The sequence below is a fragment of the Rhinoraja longicauda genome, chromosome 25, assembly GCF_053455715.1.
Source record: "Rhinoraja longicauda isolate Sanriku21f chromosome 25, sRhiLon1.1, whole genome shotgun sequence".
Taxonomy (NCBI): domain Eukaryota; kingdom Metazoa; phylum Chordata; class Chondrichthyes; order Rajiformes; family Arhynchobatidae; genus Rhinoraja; species Rhinoraja longicauda.
In genome coordinates, this window is record NC_135977.1 from 21,416,723 (window position 1) to 21,438,811 (window position 22,089).

At 40.7% G+C, this 22,089-nt stretch overlaps 2 protein-coding genes across 3 annotated transcripts in view; one reads left to right on the top strand and one right to left on the bottom strand.

Annotated features, from left to right (window-relative positions):
* Window positions 1-2,652, bottom strand: part of tctn1 (tectonic family member 1) — a 29,495-nt gene extending 26,843 nt beyond the window's left edge. For both annotated transcript variants that reach the window (XR_013548899.1, XM_078421600.1), the window contains exon 1: window positions 296-2,652. Coding sequence is in view for 1 of the 2 variants with exons in the window: in XM_078421600.1 (XP_078277726.1) it covers window positions 296-596 (301 nt within the window). In the remaining variant the exon portion in view is untranslated. The remainder of the gene's footprint in view (window positions 1-295) is intronic.
* On the top strand, window positions 1,003-21,284 carry LOC144605926 (protein phosphatase PTC7 homolog). Its single transcript, XM_078421601.1, has 6 exons — window positions 1,003-1,529; window positions 3,744-3,923; window positions 6,764-6,962; window positions 12,643-12,766; window positions 18,261-18,390; window positions 18,696-21,284. The coding sequence occupies exons 1-6, from the start codon at window positions 1,328-1,330 to the stop codon at window positions 18,752-18,754; spliced, it is 894 nt and encodes a 297-aa protein (XP_078277727.1). The 5' UTR covers window positions 1,003-1,327; the 3' UTR covers window positions 18,755-21,284.
* Window positions 21,285-22,089: the final 805 nt, after the last annotated feature.

The following is a 22,089-nucleotide window of genomic DNA, read 5'->3' on the forward strand; positions in this document are numbered from 1 at the left end:
GTGAATTCTCGACATGGTGAAAAACAAAGACTAGAAAAGCTGATTATCTGCAATGGTTGAACTCAATGTCGAGTCCTGAAGGCTGCAGGTACAAAACAACATTTAATAAACATTTACCCGGAGAGGAAAGGTTTAGTGGGATATGGACCAAACGCGGGCAAATGGGACATCTAGGACAAGTTGGGTTGAAGTGCCTGTATGACTTCATGAAATGTGAACGCCAATGAAATGAAATAAAACCATAAATCCGGAGACACAACAGACTACAGATGTTTGAGCAAAACCAAGAACTTACCGTTTAGTTTAAGATCTGGCAGGGAGTTTGCCCGGGGCAGAACCGTCCTTGGTGTCTCTTGGGCGGTTGTTTTAGTGTCTTTGGTGTAATGTGTAATATTTGTGGGATTTTGCAACTGAGAGAGCGCGGTGTCGCCAGAGGTGGGATCAAAGAGGCTCGAAGTGCTTGTTCGATCCGCATTTTTTTTCGGTTGCATTTTAAACGCTGCATCGATCAAGAAAAGCCCCCAAAATATCCACAGAAAGACCGACCGTCCCATCGCCATGGGCGACCGTTTCACTACTGTGGGCGACCGTCCCATCGCCGTGGGCAACCATTAAACAACCGCCAACATCCGCTTCCTGTGCGATGATCGAAAGTCATGCAAAAAAAAACCCCGTCATTTGCTACAAACCTCACAACTCCCACAGCACCTTTGTAAATAAAAATGAATCAAATGCAGCATTTAGCTTAAATAATATCGATACACGGGGAATTACCACTCCTAAAAAAAAAACAACCCATGCACACACTTGGTGGGGAATTTTCTATCCCGGAGCGATTGTCGAGGATGTTCCCGCGCATTCGTGCTTTGAATCTGATGGGTAAAACGGAGAGTAACGGCCGCGGCGGGCGGTTGCTTTGATTGACTGACGCGCGAGACTGCGGTCAGGCGGGAGGCGATTGTTGCGTCAGAGCGGCGGGTGACGCAGAGTGACTGCCTGTGACGTCGATGGGGAGTCACGAGAGCGGCGGGCTCGAGCTGCGGAGCGGGAACGTCGGGCGTCCATCCATCTATCGGCTTCAGCGAGCGTCCGCCTCGCCTTCCCTCGCACCCAGACCAGAACGTCTTCTCCTCCTCAAGCGGAAGATGGCGGTGATCAGGCCGCGTCTCGACCATCCAATCCACCTCAATCGAAGACTTTGAGTGACGAGAGACGTTGTGAGGGCAAGACGAGGGTGCAAAGTGGGCTGGGCGTTCGCGCGAGCCGGCGAGGTCCCCGGAGTAGGTCACGGTGCGCAGGAAGGTCGCGGCCGCATCACCTCCCGGGCATGTTCTCCGTGTTGTCCTACGGAAGACTGGTGGCCAGGGCAGTGTTGGGAGGACTTTCCCAGACGGATTCTCGGGATTATAGTCTGGTGACAGCCAGCTGCGGCTTTGGGAAGGACTTCAGGAAAGGGATTTTAAAGAAAGGAATGTGCTACGGAGACGACGCGTGCTTCATAGCCAAACACCGAAGTGCCGACGTTTTGGGTGAGCGGTTCACTTTTGTCACTTGGTTTATTTATTCTCAGTCAATTATAGTTCAGTTTAGTTTATTGTCACGTGTATCGAGGTAAATGAAAAGCTTTTTGGTTGCGTATACAATGAAGAATGAAAACGACGGCATGGAGCAAATAGGTCTGAGAGAATCAAGTCTCCTGACAAAGGCCTGCTTGGTGGCGACGGGCTTAGAATGACTAAATTCAGCGAGTTCTGATTATTACACCGGCTAAACATATCATTTTGTCTTTAAACCCGATAACCCGCAGGTCGCTGTCCATCTGTTAAGTCGTGAGCAGCTTGCTCACACTGCACGAGCAAAGATCACATGTAATATTTCACATAACCATTTAAAAAAACTCTTTCCTACTCATTAAATAATGTATCACTCAAATTATTACAATAGTTTCTAATGGAGTGAACCAATATCCACCTACCACCATTTAGCTTGCACCTACAATTGTGCTGGGGTATTTGTGTATTTCGTAGTTACCACACCTGGCCACAACATTTTAACTATGCATGATCTTTTTACAGTAATAATACTACAAATTATAGTATTCCTGAGCCTGACTTCCGCATTTATAAATTGAAATGAAGCAGATACAATTTACTTTAACGTGGACGCGAATTCGTTACGAAACTTCATTTTGAAACGTTCTGGTTAATTGCATTTGATTCAGTGAGTTGGATTCCAAGATACCTTTGGTTTTACAGCGTTGTGCCTATCTCGTTGGTGAGGCTGTTCCACAAGATGGAGCAGTCTGCGAGCCCTTGTTAGGCCTCAAACAGCGGAAACGGACCGCCCTGACAGGTCTTGTGACAGTTAGTACTATCAAGTCTTTGCGACTGCTTCTAAATATCTGTTTATTAACATTTACAAAAACTGAGAAGACATCTAAAGGGTTAAGAAGTTGAAATAATTTCGTTTACGACCGCATTCAACATGTGGGATCAGTGCTGGGATCTCTGGTGTGTATACGGAAATGTAGATAGTAAGTTTGCAGACAACACAAAATTGACGTAGTTGCAAATTGTGATTGTCAAAGGATACAGCAGCAAAACACGGTTGGAGTAGAGGACATGCATTGGTGACGTTCCGCGTTGCGACCCTTCTTCAGACTTCAAGAACAGGATGTAGATCAGTTGCAGATGTGGGCGGAGAAATGGCAGGTTGAATTTATTCCGGGTAAATGTGAGGAATTGCACTTTGGAAGGTCAAATCAAGGGGAAAGTATGTAGTCAATGGCAGGACTCTTCAGGACATTGCTATGAAAAAGGGTCTTGGTGTCCCATTCCACAGCTATGTGAAGTCAGAGTGGACTTGCATGGCCTTAATCGGTTGGGGCATCAGTATTGGAGTCAGGAAGTCGTATTACAGCTTTATAAAACTTTGGTTAGACCGTCCTCTGTGTGCATTTTTGATTGCCTGATTTAAAAAACCAGGGTAATCACTTTAAAGGCGAGGTCGGGCAACTTGAATTATTTTCTCTGAAATATTGGAAGATGAAGGGAGACACGATAGAAGTTTATAAAATTGATGGTCATAAATCTTTTCCCAGGGTGGAATGGTCAAATACCAGAGGGTATAATTGTGGGGCAGGTTTTTTTAGGTGCTTGGAACATAACAAAAAGAAAAAAACAAGCGACTGTTGGCTGGCTATCGTGTGCACAGTGCCTTCACCGGAACAAATGAACAAAGAAACGAACACAGACTTATCCCCTGGGTAGAGGATTCTAAACGAGAGTCCCCCCACGTCAGGTCCTCCATTGTTCTTTACGGCTGTCCCCACATGCCGGGTCCTCCATTGTTCTTCGCAGCAGTCCCCCCACACCAAGTCCCCATTATTCTTCATGGCAGTTCCCCCATGCCAGGTCCTTATTGTATTCCCCTCCCCCTTCATGCTCATCGACCATGAGGCCCCACCACCTGGCCCATGTTGCTGCTGAGGCTCCTATCGCTGCTGAGGCTCATTTGGCCTCGCCGCCTGGCTTCACTGCAGTCACCTGGGAGGCCTGTGGGGCGAGTCGGGCCTACTGGGGTGCGTTCCGGTATTGAAATGGTTGAGCAAATGCTGGACCAGCGGCTCTCTAACACCTGATTTTTCTGTGATTTTCTAGTAACTAACTTTGTTCCACACTGGAAAAAAATTAGACTGAAAGTATCGATAATGTTTGCATATCAACTGATGTTTTTTTTCTTAGGAGTTGCAGATGGAGTTGGAGGTTGGAGAGATTATGGGGTAGATCCTTCCCAATTCTCGGGGACCCTGATGCGAACATGTGAGCGCTTGGTACGGGAAGGGCGCTTTGTACCATCTAATCCTGTAGGAATCCTTACTGCAAGCTATTTTGAATTGTTACAAAACAAAGTCCCTTTGCTAGGTAAGGAATTGAAGGATTGCTTTTGGCTTTGAAACGGGTTTATTATTTGTATCTTAGAGTTGCTACAATTTTACTTTTATGATTAAAATTAATTGCATTCCATTGCATTTTATGTTAGATAGGAATCCAATCTACTTTTAATTTAACACAAATAGATCTTGGTGTAAGTAAGATCGTGTTTACATTTAAGCTGGACCTGTTTCATTGGAAAGAAATAAACTCAAGCCAGTTCTCATTCATTTTATTTAAGCTCTGAAGTCCATTGCAGATCATTATTCAACCCTGCCCGCACACCTGCAATTTGTTTTGCTCGGCATTCGTCATATTTTATGGTCTATGCCTTCAGTGCTCTCAACTGTCCATACTTTGTTATGTAATTATAGAATGATGCCTCTGGATAGCCTTATGGTTTTAGTTTCTCAAAGCCATCCTGTTGGAAATGCAAGCAACAAATGCACCCTTTTTAAAGCTTTCCTATATTGTGTACGGATGGCTAGCCAGTTAAGCTCAGAGACAGTTTCTCCTACTGAGGCTTGCTCAGAAATATTGTGCTTTCCTTCGATTTGGGACCCTTTTACATGTTATAATTCGTTGACTTTAGTTGTCTTATTTTAATAACCCTTGTGTAATATTTTGCATTTTATCTTAATTATAACATCTCCAACACAGGTAGTTTTTCAGTCAAGCCTGGCCTGTTTTCATTAAATGCATGCATCTGTTTTTTCTTTAATGGTTAGTGGATGGAAAAGTAGATATAATTGAAGTCAAGCACTTGGATATAGGTATAACATTTTAAAGTTATCAACTATGTATATCATGTCATAAGTAAAAGGAGCAGAATTAGGCTATTCAGCCCATCAAGTCTACTCCGCCATTCAATCGTGGCTGATCTATATATGCTTTCAATATTAAATGGAGTAAATAAAAGTTAAAATTTGGATCGGTTCAAACTGGCTTTCAGTTCAACCAACCTTCTTCCAAAGCACTTCTGTATATAAAAAGAATGCAAAGGAGATTTTTCTGTTTTTTGAGGTTGAGGCCTAAAGTTGTACAATTAATTTGAAAGTAGCATCAGACTTCCAGGAACTCTGAATGCAGATTACATATTTATGTAATTAAAGCTAATGTAATCTTTAATATTAATTTAAAACATTCTATAATCCAGACATAAGTTGCTGGAGTAACTCAGCGGGTCAGGCAGCATCTCTGGAGCGAAGGAATAGGTGACGTCACCCATTCCTTCTCTCCAGAGATGCTGCCTGACCCGCTGTTACTCCAGCATCTTGTGTCTACCTTCGATTTAAACCAGCATCTGCAGTTTTCTTTCCTATACATTCTATAATCCAGTCTGTCTCCCAGCACATTTAACATACTAAAAAATTGACTTATTATTTACTACAATATACAAGACATTTTCAATTTTTTAAAGATTTTTTTAAGATGCTCAAAGTTTTGTTCTGTAACATCCGTTTTCAGCTGTCCGAAGGTCTGTATCAGTTAACATTATTAACTGAATATTTGGGGGAAGAAATTGCTTTCTGTTAAGATATTCAATCTTGCCAGTTCATTGAATATTTTAAAAATGCAAATTATGTCAGATTTGATTATGCAAATATTGTGTTCACCTGCTTCATTGGCCCGCATCCTTTCATAGGGTTAAATGGAACATTCATCATGAATGCACAAAATATACTTTCTCAATAAAGCAGTAAAGCAACTTAAAGAAAATCTGAGAAAAATTTATTGGCAATACTGTAACTGTCACAGAAAGGATATCCAGCAATGAATGGCTTTCCTCCTGACACCCCAAATATTTAACTGTCTGCAAAGTACAAAGAGTGTAATGAAATACTGTGCACTTGCCTGAATGAGTGCAGGTCCAACCTTGTTCAGGAATGTTGGTGCCATCCAGGGCAGTTTGCTTGCCTGGCACCCATCCACTACCATGAATATCCACACACTTATTTCTTAAAAAGCATTCAGCTGCTTGAACTCTGACAGACCTTCCAACCTTGTGCCACCACTTGCAGCTTCAGCTCCAAATTGTAATTATAACTCGAACTTTGAAAAATCTATCGCCATTCCTGTATAATCACTTGGTCTGTTACGCTTTAGTGGTTCCGGAAGTGACTTGTCACAACCTCTATGCAAAGTCCGTTAGGAGTGGTTAATTAATTTTGCTCGTGACACTCATCACTTTAAAATGAATTTTGAACACTCAGCTTAATTTTAAACGTGATCTGTCCAGATTGTCAATTGCAATCCATCTGGAAATTCTATACCATTATATGTTGGATCTTCTAAACGATGATAGTAATTTAAATAATTTGGGGGCAATAAATTCTTTACAGCTGTTAATTTAGGGTTTTTAATGAGCTTGAAATAAAAATCATGAACAGATTGGACAGTGACATTGTACAAGGCTACATTGATGAATTTTTGATAGTCATAGTCAATGACTATAAAATATTGTGGTTAATTTTAGTTAATATAAACTCCTTTAGGTATCTAGTATCCAGAATTTCAAAATCTTTCACGGCTGCATCATACAGCAAGCGTAAAGTGGATGTAAGCTTATGCTTTAATTTACAATAACCATGCGTGTTTAGATAGTGGTTTATTCTATCTTTGCTATGTGTGTATCTAATTGTACACAAATACTTCTGCATTTGGAACCAAAATCTATCTTGCTTTCTACCATTAAATGGCTGACAGCAAGAAGTGTTTTTTCATCTTGCAACAGTACACTATATATTTATAATCACTTTGTATTTGCCTTTAAATCTGTATCAATCTTCCTTTCAGAATTCTGCTTAATTTAATCCATTGTTCCCTTGCAGGAAGTAGTACTGCTTGTTTAGTTGTTCTGGACCGAAGAAGCCATCAGTTGCACACAGCAAACCTAGGGGATTCGGGGTTTCTGGTAGTCCGGGGAGGTGAAGTGGTTCACCGGTCAGATGAGCAACAGCATTATTTTAACACCCCTTTCCAATTGTCAATACCGCCACCTGAAGCCGAAGGTGTAGTTCTGAGTGACAGGTAAAACATGGATCAGTATTTAAATGTTTATGATAAGTATAGAAGGGGACTGCCTACTATGTGTTGAATTGACAAGTCTATTTGGATGCTTTTTAAAAAATAATTCTAAAGGATTCAAGGTTATTTTTGAGACACAATACTTCGTCCTAATCTTGTATGAATCTGCAAGTAGATTGCAGGCGAACCAGATCCGAATGTTAAAAAACGAGTGCTTCTATATTGCAGGAATCATTTGAGCTTTTTCTTCTTTCTGCTCCATTGAACCCTTAATGACACCTATGATAGTTAATGTGGGATGGAGCATGCTTTAATTACCAGCATGAATAGCAAAGGGACTGCTGCAAATATTTCAGTATAGTGAAACATAGTTTTTGTGGTGTGAGAGTCCATATTGTTTCAGCAATTTAATTGTTTGTAAAGTTGAAATCATATTATTGCATTGAAAAGGGTTGCCGTTGTCTGACTTTTTTATCATCTGTTTCATTCATCTATTTGCATTCTACTGAGTGGGTAATGTTAAGGTAGAAATGGTCAATATGAAGAGGTATTGGAATCGAAAGTTCAGATTAATTGAGTTTTGACATTTTGAATTGGATTATGCCAGATCGAATAGCAGCATTTGAATGATGAGACAAACTGGTGTCACATTTGATGAGCACATCAGTAAACAGTGCTGGCTTAAATGTATTGATGCTGCTAGAAGTAGACTGTAAAGGTGCACCTAAGGTAACTTTTTGGGGTTACCTGGAGAAGATTAAGAGTAGAAAAATAATCAGTAGCTAGAGATGGTGATAAACATAAATAAGAGTGGAATCCAGTTATGGCCGTCCATTTGAACAACTGGCAACATTTTAGGAAGTTTAGTTGATCTTCGTTAGAGGCTGAAGAGAATGCACAATATTATTTGGCGAGTATGCCATCTGTGATTTGAGCTATGCTAGTTTTGTTTGAAGTGAGTGACAACATTTAAATTAGAATTAATCGACAGTGATCCCTTCATCCTCATTACCAATGGAAGTTGGAGCTGATATATAAACATGAAACTTACCGAATAGTGAAAGGCTTGGATAGAGTGGATGTGGAGCTGATGTTTCCATTAGTGGGAGAGTTTAGAACTAGAGGTCATAGCCTCAGAATTAAAGAACGTTCCTTTAGGAAGGAAATAAGAAGGAATTTCTTTAGTCAGAGGGTGGTGAATCTGTGGAATTCTTTGCCACAGAAGGTTGTGGAGGCCAAATCAATGAATATTTTTAAGGCAGAGATAGACTTGATTATTGCGGATGTCAGGGGTTATGGTGAGAAGGCAGGTGAATGGGGTTTGGAGGGAGAGATAGATCAGCCATGATTGAATGGCAGAGTAGACTTGATGAGCTGAATGGCCTAATTCTGCTCCTATCACATGACCTTATGAACTATGTCTAAAGGTTAATTTGTAAGGATGGACCAGAAAGTGATTATGCAGCCAGCAATTGATAAGAAAGGAGGCCAGGAAGGGGGTAAAGAAATTAGGAAAACAAAAAAAATCCCTTGTCAGGGTGTGGCTGCTAGGAGAAACTTTCAATTGGGCAACAGAATGTGGAGCGAGATTGGGGAAAGTCGCAGAGGCAACTCAATGGATGAATTCTATTGTGGGGACAAAAGATTATTCTTGAGCTTCATGATCTTTAGCTGGATGGGACTGGAGATGTCCATTCTCCCAAAATATTTAATAACATTCCATTCAAAACTTTGAAAATGGAAGGATGGGGGGAAGATGTGACAAATACTTAACTATATTCTTCTGTTTCTCTTTAAAAAAAAAAAAATGGGTGCTTTAGTTTTGTTTTTTTTGTATGGTATGATTTGCTTTGATAGCAAAAATTATCTCAGTACACAGGGCAATAATAATAAACTAAATCAAACTGTCCCTTGGGACCAACCAGTATTATTTCATGGAACTCCTGTACGCTATTTATATTGGAGGGACTGAATTTACTTAGCTGGACTTGGAACAGAGGTTCCAATAACATTAAAGAACAACACAGTGGTTTCAAATCCTACCAAAACAATTGCATTAACACTAAGAATGGATTGCAGGGATATATGGTTGTTAAGGTGTGGAAATGTTAGTGTGAAATAGCAGCAATTTAAAAGAAGTGCCATGGGGAGTTAAAGACCTTGGGTCATGGGTTTGATTGGAATGTTGCGAATAAGAGATTTTATTATTGAGGGCAGGTGGGTGGGTGCCTGGTAAGATTACAATACCCAAGTAGTTGAGGCTTCTTACATATATAACATGTATTCCAGTTAATACTGAACTTTGCCATTAGCACATAGTGTACAGCCAAGAATTAAGTAGAATAGTATCTGGCACTTTTCCATGCATGAGAAAATCTAGAGGAGTGTGACATAAGTCTCATGTGGCATCAATTTGCAGAAAATAGAAAAAAATGTGCCAAAAAATAGATTGCTGGAGTACAATTAGTTTGCCTAATTTAATAAGAAAGATAGATCTGTTAGAGAATTAAGTCACTTTCCCCACGCCAATCGACTAGAAATTTTTGTGCAAGCATGTGTGTACTTGAATTACATTTGCATTCACCAAATATATGTGGAATATAGACTCCTGAGGACTTCAATGCAAGGAAATGTGTGGAAGTAGCTGTGTTCATTTAATCATATTAATATTCGTCAGAGGGTGGTGAATATGTGGAATTCTTTACAATAGAAGGCTGTGGAGGCAAAGTCAATGGATATATTTAAGGCAGAGATGGATAGATTCTTGATTAGTACGGGTGCCAGAGGTTATGGGGAGAAGGCAGGGGAATGGGGTTAGGAGGAAGAGATAGATCAGCCATGATTGAATGGTGGAGTAGACTTGATGGGCCGAATTACCTAATTCTGTTCCTATCACGTATGATCTTATATTTGTAAAAAGAGGAAATGAAACGAAGTTTCAAACACAGGACAGGTTAGGGATGCATATTTTGTCAGCAACATGTTTTTGAGTTAAAATCCGTGACTAGCCATTGTCACAGCTACTGCGTCGGGGCGATCGAAGTTCCCGCGTCGGAGCCATCGAATCTCTCGCATCGGGGCGGTCGAAGCTCCCGTGGTTGGAGCTCCCGAAGTCGTTCCCTAACCAGGGACCGCGAGCTCCACATGTTAAGTCCGCAGGCTCCCGCGGTAGGAGCTTCCAAGGTGATCCCTGGCAAAGGGACCGCCAGCTCTGCGATGTTAAGTCCGCAGGCTCCCGCGGTTGGAGCTCCAGAGGTCGATCCCCAGCAAGAGGCCGCCAGCTCCTACGATGTTAGGCTGCAGTGCGGACGGAGATACGAAAAAGTTGCATTTCCGTCGGGATAAGAGATTTAAAAGGTTTGCCCCGCCCCCACACCCCACATAATACAAAACTAAAGGTACACTAAAACATGCATTTAACAACAGACTAAAAACAACAAAGAAGGAGGGAGAGAGAAAACGGGAAATTATAGACCAGTTAGCCTGACATCAGTGGTGAGGAAGATGCTGGGGTCAATTATAAAAAAAGACATTGCGGAACATTTGGATAGCAGTAACAGGATCGTTCCGAGTCAGCATGGATTTATGAAGGGGAAATCATGCTTGACTAATCTTCTGGAATTTTTTGAGGATGTAACTTGGAAAATGGACAAGGGAGTGTACCTGGACTTTCAGAAAGCCTTTGATAAGGTCCCACATAGGAGATTAGTGGGCAAGATTAGAGCACATGGTATTGGGGGTAGGGTGCTGACATGGATAGAAAATTGGTTGGCAGACAGGAAACAAAGAGTAGGGATTAACGGGGCCCTTCCAGAATGGCAGGCAGTGACTAGTGGGGTACCACAAGGCTCGGTGCTGGGACCGCAGCTATTTATAAGATCCATTAATGACTTAGATGAAGGGATTAAAAGTAACATTAGCAAATTTGCGGATAACACAAAGCTGGGTGGCAGTGTGAACTGTGAGGAGGATGCTATGATGATGCAGGGTGACTTGGACAGGTTGTGTGAGTGGGCAGATGCATGGCAGATGCAGTTTAATGTGGATAAATGTGAGGTTATCCACTTTGGTGGTAAGAACAGGAAGGCAGATTATTATCTGAATGGTGTCGTTAGGAAATGGGGAAGTACAAAGAGATCTGGGTGTCCTTGTTCATCAGTCACTTAAAGTTAGCAGGCAGTGAAGAAAGTTAATGGCATGCTGGCCTTTATGACAAGAGGAGTTGAGTATAGGAGCAAATAGGTCCTTCTGCAGTTGTACAGGGCCCTAGTGAGACTGCACCTGGAGTACTGTGTGCAGTTTTGGTCTCCAAATTTGAGGAAGGACATTCTTGCTATTGAGGGAGTGCAGCCTAGGTTCACTAGATTAATTCCCGGAATGGCAGGACTGTCGTATGTTGAAAGACTGGAGCGACTAGGCTTGTATACACTGGAATTTAGGATGAGAGAGGATCTTATTGAAACAAAAGATTATTAAGGGATTGGACATGTTAGAGGCAGGAAACATGTTCCCAATGTTGGGGGAGTCCAGAACCAGGGGCCACAGTTTAAGAATAAGGGGTACGCCATTTAGAATGGAGATGAGGAAAAACTTTTTCAGTCATGTAAATCTGTGGAATTCTCTGCCTCAGAAGGCAGTGGAGGCCAATTCTCTGGATGCTTTCAAGAGAGAGCAAGATAGAACTCTTAATGATAGCGGAGTCAGGGGGTATGGGGAGAAGGCAGGAACGGGGTAGTGATTGTGAATGATCAGCCATGATCACATTCGATGGCAGTTTTGGCTCGAAGGGTTGAATGACCTATTCCTGCACCTATTGTCTATTGTAAAAGACGAGACAGCCCGTTGGCGAGGCAGCCATCGTTCGGCGCAACCAAGAGTGAATCCCCCACTATCAACATCCTAGATGTTACCATTGACTAGAAACTGAACTGGAGGAGCCATATACTTGATGTGGCGACAAGACCAGAAGATAGGAATCCTGCAGCAAACAACTCATTTCCTAGTTCCCCAAAGCCTGTCCCCGCTCTACAAGGCGCAATTGTGATGGAATACTCTCCTCTTGGTTGAGCTACAACAAAACTCGAAGCACTGCTCCATACAGGACACGACAGGGCACCCCATCCATAACCACTCACTCCACCACTGATGCACAGATGCAGCAGTGTGTTCCATTTACATCATGCCAACCCCAACATCCTCTACTAGCTAGAAGGGCAAGTGCACCAAAAATATGGGGAGCACAACCACCTGGGAGTTCTCTAAGTCACACACCATCCTGACATGGAAACATATTGCTGTTCCTTTGCTGGGTCAAAATCCTGAAATTCCCTACACAATACTCGCATTGCAAGACTGCAACATTTCAAGAGGACAGCTCACCATGCCCTTCTCAAGGGCAATTAGGATGGACAATTAAATGCTGGCTCGGCTTCTGAAGCCCACACATTTACTTGAATATAGTAAAACGCAAAAATTGTCTAATAGTCTTCCTGCCGGCTAGAGAAGCAATTTCAAGTCTGCTGTGCTTTGAAAACAAGGGTTGTTTATAATGTGGCTAGAACAAACAATTTAAATGATTGTAAGTGTTGCCATTATGTTGATTCCATTAATTGTCGGAATAAATGTTACCTGAATTGCATTTATTTCTGATGATCTGAAAACTTTAATGCATTTGTCTTCACAGCCCTGATGTTGCTGACAGCACTTCCATTGATGTCCAAATAGGAGATATCATCTTGACAGCAACGGATGGATTATTTGATAACATGCCTGACTACATGATCTTGCAAGAGTTGAAGAAGCTAAAGGTATCTTTTGTGTAAATGCAATACATTTTCAAAATGCCTGTCTTTTCCTATTCAGTGAAAACTGTAAAGCAACCAATGGTTAAAGTTATTTATTCACAAAATGCTGGAGTAACTCAGCAGGTCAGGCAGCGTCTCAGGAGAGAAGGAATGGGTGATGTTTCGGGTCGAGACCCTTCTTCAGACTGATGTCAGGGGGCTGGGACAAAGGAAGGATATAGGTGGAGACAGGAAGATAGAGGGAGAACTGGGAAGGGGGAGGGGAAGAGAGGGACAGAGGAACTATCTAAAGTTGGAAAAGTCAATGTTCATACCGCTGGGCTACAAGCTGCCCAAGCGAAATATGAGGTGCTGTTCCTCCAATTTCCGGTGGGCCTCACTATGGCACTGGAGGAGGCCCATGACAGAAAGGTCAGAGTGGGAGGGGGAGTTGAAGTGCTCGGCTACCGGGAGATCAGGTTGGTTAAGGCGGACTGAGCGAGGGTGTTGAGCAAAACGATCGCCGAGTCTGCGTTTGGTTTCGCCGATGTAAAGACGTTGACATCTAGAGCAGCGGATACAATAGATGAGGTTGGAGGAGGTGCGGGTGAACCTCTGTCTCACCTGGAAAGACTGTTTGGGTCCTTGGATGGAATTGAGGGGGGAGGTAAAGGGACAGGTAGTGCACCAAAAATATGGGGAGCACAACCACCTGTGGTTGCAGGGGAAAGTGCCCGGGGATTGGGTGGTTTGGGTAGGAAGGGACGAGTGGACCAGGGAGTTACGAAGGGAACAGTCTGCGGAACGCAGAAAGGGGAGGGGATGGGAAGATGTGGCCAGTAGTGGGGTCCCGTTGGAGGTGACGGATTAAAGTGGTTAAAGTTAAATCCCTTAAAAGTGTATCCTGCTACATTGTAGAATTAACTGTTTTGTAAGAAACTAAAATGACCTAATTTTCTCATGATGTCACTTAAACACTATTAAATCTGAGGTTACCTTGAGTTTACATAGGACTATTCTCCGAAAAAACAATTTATTCTCCTTGGCTTCAGGCAGATAATATTGTCTGTACAAATCACATTTTATTAATAGATATGGGGCATTGTTTGGATCAATTAGATCAATTGTATAACTGCATCCTGCTTAATGTACTGATATTTTGATGTATGTTTTATATTCGTGTTGGGGCAATATCCAGATTACCTTGTTGAATATTGATTTGGATCATGGTTAAATTGGGTTTTTTTTTAAGGATGGATTGTTTAATGTCAAAATTCTCATGGAGCTGTTCGCTTGCTGTTGTGCATAAGTTTACTTTATATTATTGTTGAACAATGCTTTTAGATTTAATTATTTTAGATTTAATCATGTTTGTTCAAGTTGGCTGTGAAAGAGAAGTGATTATTTGATAGTCAGTTTTGTGTCAGGACATACTGCATAAGAAGTTGGCAATGGCATTTTTTTTTAAGAGATTGTTTAATGTCAAAAATTTTATGGAGTTATTCACTTGCTGTTGTGCATATGTTCATATGGTATCTTTGAACAATGCTTTTAGATCACATCATTTTAATCCTGTTTGTCATTTGAATTGGCTGTGAAAGCAGTGGCTATTTGATACATTTGTTCTATATCTCTCTATATCACCGTCTATATCTCTCGTTTCCCTTTCCCCTGACTGTCTGAAGAAGTATCTCGACCCGAAACATCACCTATTCCTTTTCTCCAGAGATGCTGCCTGACCCGCTGAGTTACTCCAGCCTTTTGTGGCTATTTGATACTGTCAGTTTTGTGCTATGATACACTTGGCCTTTAGCAAACTCGACTGTTTGGTTCAGTCAAACACTTCCACTCTCACCCCCCATGTTTCTTTATTTCTTTAGGAGCTCATGTCTTTTGCCAGGAATATATTTTGGCTAAATATCTGTTTTTTTTAAAATTACAACTATTTTCTTAAAAATCAAATCCAGTCACTTTTAAGCTAGTGCTATTTCTCAGAAATATCAAGCTAACAAAAAGACATTTGAGCAAGATTTGTTGGTTCGACAGTTCAGGGCTAACCTTTATATGCTTTAACCGTGCTGTGAAATGGAATGTGCAATCTCCTTGCTCCCTCAAGAAACCATCAAACACTGGATCAGCAATATCCACAACATACAAGGACACAATTACCATAAAGGAAAATAGTAGCTTGCATACCTGGGGATGATTTGTGATTTCTGCCAGTTTTTCCTTGGATTCACTCTTGAAATCTCACAACATGCTAAAGGTGTTTATCTAGCTGTTCTTGTATAATCAATAAAATAATAATTTTGCTTAATTCCTTTATGAAGATTGTCCAATCAGTGAGCGTTCACAAATAAGCAGTGTTACAGATCTACTTTGGATACAATCCCATAATCTAATGGATGTAAATACAAGTTGTTACCAACATCAGTATTTGCAGCTGTTTTAAATTGATCCAAATGCACACTGACGTCCAGGAATGGCGGGACTGTCGTATGTTGAAAGGCTGGAGCGATTGGGCTTGTATACACTGGAATTTAGAAGGATGAGGGGGGATCTTATTGAAACATATAAGATAATTAGGGGATTGGACACATTAGAGGCAGGAGGCATGTTCCCAATGTTGGGGGAGTCCAGAACAAGGGGCCACAGTTTAAGAATAAGGGGTAGGCCATTTAGAACGGAGATGAGGAAGAACTTTTTCAGTCAGAGAGTGGTGAAGGTGTGGAATTCTCTGCCTCAGAAGGCAGTGGAGGCCAGTTCGTTGGATGCTTTCAAGAGAGAGCTGGATAGAGCTCTTAAGGATAGCGGAGTGAGGGGGTATGGGGAGAAGGCAGGAACGGGGTACTGATTGAGAGTGATCAGCCATGATCGCATTGAATGGCGGTGCTGGCTCGAAGGGCTGAATGGCCTACTCCTGCACCTATTGCCTATTGACGTGCAATTATCGTGCAACTGTCTGGCTGTTGGTGATCTGAAATTTCTCTAGAGATTTGATGAAAAGCAATTGACAATTCACAAACAAAATCTCCATGTAAACACGGTTTAATCATCTGCTGCATTATGCAATTATGTGAAATCCCAAAATGGCTGGTTTTCATTTGAGTGCAGTTTTTCAGATGATCCCTCAAGGATGACTCATACTGTAAAACATAAGGCTCCAAGGCACGCACTTAACCAATTATTCCCTAGTAAAATATAGCTGGGATGTTATGTTAGAATTAGATCAGTTAGAAAAAAAATGTTTAGGTAGGAGAAAAGCTGGATGGTATAAAATAATTTAAGATTGAGATATTAGACTTGCATACTCCCAAACGGCTCTTTGCATTTCTATATCTCGAAAATCTACAATGATTGCTTTAGTAAATGTGACTTGGAAGGGATGCCAAGATTGCTTTACTGAGACATGACCATAGAATGGTTATAAGGTAGGAACAGGAATAGGCCAGCTTGCCCCTCAAACGTCGCTCGCTATTCAATATTATCATGAATTATTTCACCCAGCCCTTAAATCCTTTTCCATGCCAGTTCCACATGGCTCTGAATTCCCTAATCTTTAAAAAATGTATTCATTTTAATTATCTCCAGTGAGTTTACCTTCACAACCTGCCAGGGTAGAAAATTCCAAAGGTTCTTTACCCTTTTGCCACGCACTTCAGTTTTAAATGAATGGCCCCTTATTTTGTAACTGTGTCTTGTTTGAGATTCTCCCACTTGTGGAATCATCTTAATGTCAACCCAGTGATGGCTCCTAAAGATTTTGTCTTTCAATGAGATCACCCCCATATTCTTAATTCCAAAGAATTCACATTCAACTCTTTCAGTTGGATTAGGAATAAAATATAGGTTCTAAAGAGATGTAGCCATTCTAAACCAGCAATCAAGGATGAAATTAGTTCAACTGTAAAAGATGTAAGAACAAGAGAGCAGGTCATTCAGACTTCATGGGTATGAATGACACAGGAATTAATTTAAGATTCTAATGGTAATTGTGTGTAAGCACCCTAGTGGCATCGGTGAAATAACTAAATATAATATTGTAATAGCGAGACCAACACCTTGGGGAGGTTTAACTTCCAAAATTATGGTATAAGAAAGGGTATATTTCTGGGATATATTTGGAATAGTCCTTGTAACAACAAAGGAAAGGCCAATTAAACAGAATTAGAAAATGTGTCTAATATTGACCATTGAATTGGGTTCAGTCCATTTAAAAGGAGAAATTCAAAACAGCAAAAAGTCTATCCAAGGAGAGATAGCTAAATCAACAGAAAATTGGCTTCATGGAAGGAAGCAGAGGGTGATGGTGGAAGGTTGCTTCTTGGACTGGAGGTCTGTGACTAGTGGTGTGCCTCAGGGTTGGGTGCTGGGCCTGTGATTGTTTGTCATCTACATCAATGATTTGGATGAGAACATACATAGCAAGATTAAGAAGTTTGTTAATGATACAAAAGTGGGTGGTTTAGCAGATAGTGAAGATGGTTGTGAAAAATTGCAGCAGGATCTTGATCGATTGGCCATGTGGGCTAAGGAATGGTTGGTAGAATTTAATACAAAGAAATGTGAGGTGTTGCATTTTGGGAAGTCTAACATGGGCAGGACCTACACAGTAACTGTTTCACACAAGGGGGGTGGGTGTATGGAAGAAGCTGCCAGAGGAGGTTGTTGAGGCTGGGACTATCCCAACGTTTAAGAAGCAGTTGGACAGGTACATGGATAGGACAGGTTTGGAGGGATATGGACCAAATGCAGACAGGTGGGACTATTGTAGCTGGACAAGTTGGGCTGAAGGGCCTGTTTCCACACTGTATCACTCTATGACAGGCATCATAAACGGGACCAGACAGAGATAGTCCATGATAATCTGAACAGATCATAAAAATATACAGTTATAAAAATACTCAGTCTGACCTTTCTGTCATGGGCCTCCACACCAGTGCCATAGTGAGGCACACCGGAAATTGGAGGAACAGTACCTCATATTTTGCTTGGGCAGCTTGCAGCCCAGCGGTATGAACATTGACTTCTCCAACTTTAGATAGTTCCTCTGGCCCTCTCTTCCCCTCCCCCTTCCGTTCTCCCTCTGTCTTCCTGTCTCCACCTATATCCTTTCTTTGTCCCGCCCCCCTGACATTAATCTGAAGAAGGGTCTCGACCCGAAACATCACCCATTCCCTCTCTCCTAGATGCTGCCTGACCTGCTGAGTTACTCCAGCATTTTGTGATACCTGCATAGTTTATTAAGTTATTTTAAATATTTATAAGCTTTCTTTTAACGGATATGGGATAATTGCTGAATTTCGTGAGCCATTTAAATAGATAAAAGTGGTTTAATAATAAGCAAAATGCAATTCTTTTGGTGTCTTGAAGCTTGGTTACCATATAGATTAAAACAATTACAAGGCTCATTTTGTATTTACCCAGAATATACCGCTAATATAAAATACATGTGTGTTGTATTTTTAAATAATTGTATTCTGTTGAAATGATGTAATCTATATCAATGTGGTTGCAGAAAACTAACTATGAAAGTATACAGCAAACAGCAAGAAGCATTGCAGAACAGGCTCATGAACTAGCATATGATCCAAACTACATGTCGCCATTTGCACAATTTGCTTGTGATAATGGATTGAACGTAAGAGGTAAGATTATCAGTCATTATTATATGGATATGTAAATAATGTACAGCAAAAATAACTGGAAATATTACTCAATTGAAGTTTGGTGCTCACAGTACACTTTTTAATGATTATGGTAGAAACCACTGAAGGAGGATGAAATCAAAATATGACGGTATGGTCTGTGGCTTAAAAATGAAGAATGTACCTTGTAATTTAAAGAAACCTAATGTTTCTCGTGCACACGTTCTTAAAATTGGTTGTTGGCAATATTTTTCAAGGCAAGTTGATAGTCATTTGCATTTCAAATCCAATTTTTTGTTTTCCAGGAGGTAAACCAGATGACATCACTGTTTTACTGTCAATAGTAGCAGAATATACAGACTAACGGCATCAAAGGTGTGGACACTTTTACCTGAAAATTCCAATTCCACTGTTTCCTGCTGGCAGGACTTCATTTCTCACTGTACAATTTCTCCTTCGTTCAAGCAAAAGCTTGACACTACGAAACAAGCCCTGAAGCCAGCAAGAGATTCTACATTATCTTAAATGAGCTTGAATACATGGAAAAGATAAATATCTTCCAGAAGTACTTCACTAGGGCAGTAGTTCAGAAAGGATGTTGACCTGTCACATGATGCTTGGTTTGTAAGAGTATTGTAGTCCAATAATTTGCCAATGATTTGATTAGATGGCACATATACAAATAGGGATCGGCACTACTGCTTTAAAATACAGGTGACCCGCACATTATGGGTTTTCAGGTAACAGAAATTCACCCTTACAGAATTAACTACTGAAATTTGAGATACAGAATAAAATGTGCTTGGAATTGATGGAAGGGAGGTGAGATGGGCAACGAGCAAGGAAATGCACTTAGTTTTGCAACTTGAGTTTCTTGACAGCTTCATAATACGGACTATTTTCTCGGAAAGCAATCCTCTCATAATACGGGGTCGTCTGTATTCAATGTTCAGAATTGCGTTCTGATGAAAGTTGAACATTTTGAGAATTGTTGTTGATGGCACATGACGTAATATTAAAATCCTTCACCCGCCCACTGAACAACATGGATGTTTAACTTTATTAATTGCCTCAAATAGTTGAGATTAATTTTGCTGATGGCTGGATGCAGAAAACTATTTTGATGGATTAGCATAATTGTTCTGGTTTGGGTAGAGAATTGGCTATAAAATGTTGTAGCATGCAGCCCATGGAGAGATTAAAGCCATTTCTAACTACATAGTAAATCAGGTAACTTTTGAGAAAGATATGTCCAGTATATTTTGTTTTATTTTCCTATATGGGGGTTACTGTTTCATTATGTATGCTGTACATAGTATAACTTAATTTATTTACATGTACCATGTACATGTCAATTTCCTATTTAAACATGCTTGTAACAGGCATTTTTTTGTTAGTCACATAAACTAGAATACTTTATACTCCTTCCCTGGTTTTGCACATTGCTTGCATTTATGGATCTGAGTTCCAATTATATTTTTTTAGATTTTGGTTGTCTGAATGCTTTGAAACCTTTTTAAAACTCAGTATTTTGATGGACATCAGATACTTAAAACCTTTTTGTCCACATGGTTTTCTTGCACCACAAAATTATTCAACAAACATTTTTATCAAAATGTGCTCATTTCGAGAAGGATGTGGTTTGTTACTACATTTTTTAACTTATTTGTTCTATGATATTGGAGTACAGACAAATATATTTATCCAGATTGAAAAATTAAACTGATCCAGAAGCAGACATCTTTGTAACTATTACTTTAAAATTTGGGAAAAATATTGAGCAAAACCCTAAGAAAAGCTGTCCTTTTTAAATTGGATTTACAGTTTACAAAATGTCTTCAATTTCCATTCAAGCCAGAATAGTGCTGTAAAACTATTTAGTAAGTCTTCCTTTAATCCTACTTTCAATTTTGTCTATGGAGTTGCTTGCTCTGCACTGAATTTTGTTTTGAACTTTTCTGACTGCATAATACAAATTTGTGTAGCTTTTTACACAATATAAAAATAAAGGTAGCAACATTCCCCATTATGAGTTATTTATGCATCTTTGTGGGTTATGTACATTTTCCACTTTCTTGGTAAAAAATTAATGTAATGTTGACAACATGAGGCCTTACATTTTACCAAAAAGAATAATTTGGGGTTGAAGGAGGTGGTGGCTGTATGACAGACTCCTCCTCCAAATGGCAAAAATAAGCTTTATTTCCAGTTTTATTTAAATGGTTATTTTTGTATGAAGTGATCCAGTAAAAGACTTTTTGTAAAGGTGAAGATTTAAAAAAAAAAAACCTGTTTGCCACACTTGAATGCTGGATAATCACAAACTAAAATTATAGATTGTATTATTCCTAGTGGGAAATAAACTTTCATATGGTCCCAAGTACACACCAAAGACCAGAATGCATTTTTCTTCCCCTACACAGAAACTACACTTTTTAAGCAATACTGTACTGAAACATTACACAATACCTGCTTTGGGCTAGTTTTAATTTTAGAGTATGTTCTATAATGCACTACTGTATTTATAGGAGATAGTGCTCAACTGAAGCCATCTCTTTTTAAACAAAAAAATGCTCATTGCGCACAAAATATTTGGACAGTTATGTTTACAGGCCTTTGACAATATTTTTCAAGGCAAGCTAACTTTAATTCTCTCAATTGTTGAAATTGGGAAAATTCATTGTCCTTCAAGTTAGTTTGTTTTGGACTAAACGGGATTTTAATTGGTGTGTGTGGAAAAGTATATAACTTGGTGAAAGGGTATATTCCCTCCCAATGAAGGGTGATGTTTTTAATCATCGAAGTAACTGTAAATATTGTATGCTTCAACTGTAACGTAAATATAAATGCAGGAATAATTGTGTACATATTGAAAAGCTGTACAATTAGTTAATAAAATACTGTATCTAAGTACCTGTTTCTACCCATGAGTCAACATTGAACCTACAAACCTGCACTTCCTTGGGATGTGGGAGGAAACCCATTGCCGTCACAGGGCGCAAGTGCAAACTCCCCAGGGAGCATCCGAGGTTAGGATGAAATCTGGGTCTCTGGCACACTGATTTTGAACATGGAAGCACAAATTTGTGGGAATAAACATGACTAATTTCCAGAGATCAAAGGTATTTATTCACAAAATGCTGGAGTAACTCAGCAGGTCAGGCAGCATCTCGGGAGAGAAGGAATGGGTGACGCTTCGGGTCGAGACCCTTCTTCAGACTGATGTCGGGGGGCGGGACAAAGGAAGGATATAGGTGGAGACAGGAAGATAGAGGGAGATCTGGGAAGGAGGAGGGGAAGAGGGACAGAGGAACTATCTAAAGTTGGAGAAGTCGATGTTCATACCACTGGGCTGCAAGCTGCCCAGGCGAAATATGAGGTGCTGTTCCGGTGGGCCTCACTATGGCACTGCTGGAGGAGGTCCATGTCAGAAAGGGAGGAACAGGGAGGAGTCAAAGGACCCAGAGGCCTGCTCATGTCCTACCAAACTTATTTCCACCTACCTCGACTCCATTCTATCCCCCCTGGTTAAATCCCTCCCCACCTACGTCCAAGACACCTCACACGCTCTCCACCTCCTCGATAACTTCCGGTTCCCAGGCCCCCACTCCCTCATCTTTACCATGTATGTCCAGTCACTCTACACTTCCATCCCCCACAAGGATGGTCTCGAAGCCCTCCCGTTTCTTCCTCGACCGT

Coding starts and splice junctions, on each gene's coding strand:
- LOC144605926 (XM_078421601.1), top strand. CDS start 1,328: ATGTTCTCCGTGTTGTCCTACGGAAGACTGGTGGCCAGGGCAGTGTTG. Junction 3,924..6,763: donor AAACAAAGTCCCTTTGCTAG/GTAAGGAATTGA, acceptor GTTCCCTTGCAG/GAAGTAGTACTGCTTGTTTA. Junction 12,767..18,260: donor AAGAGTTGAAGAAGCTAAAG/GTATCTTTTGTG, acceptor ATGTGGTTGCAG/AAAACTAACTATGAAAGTAT.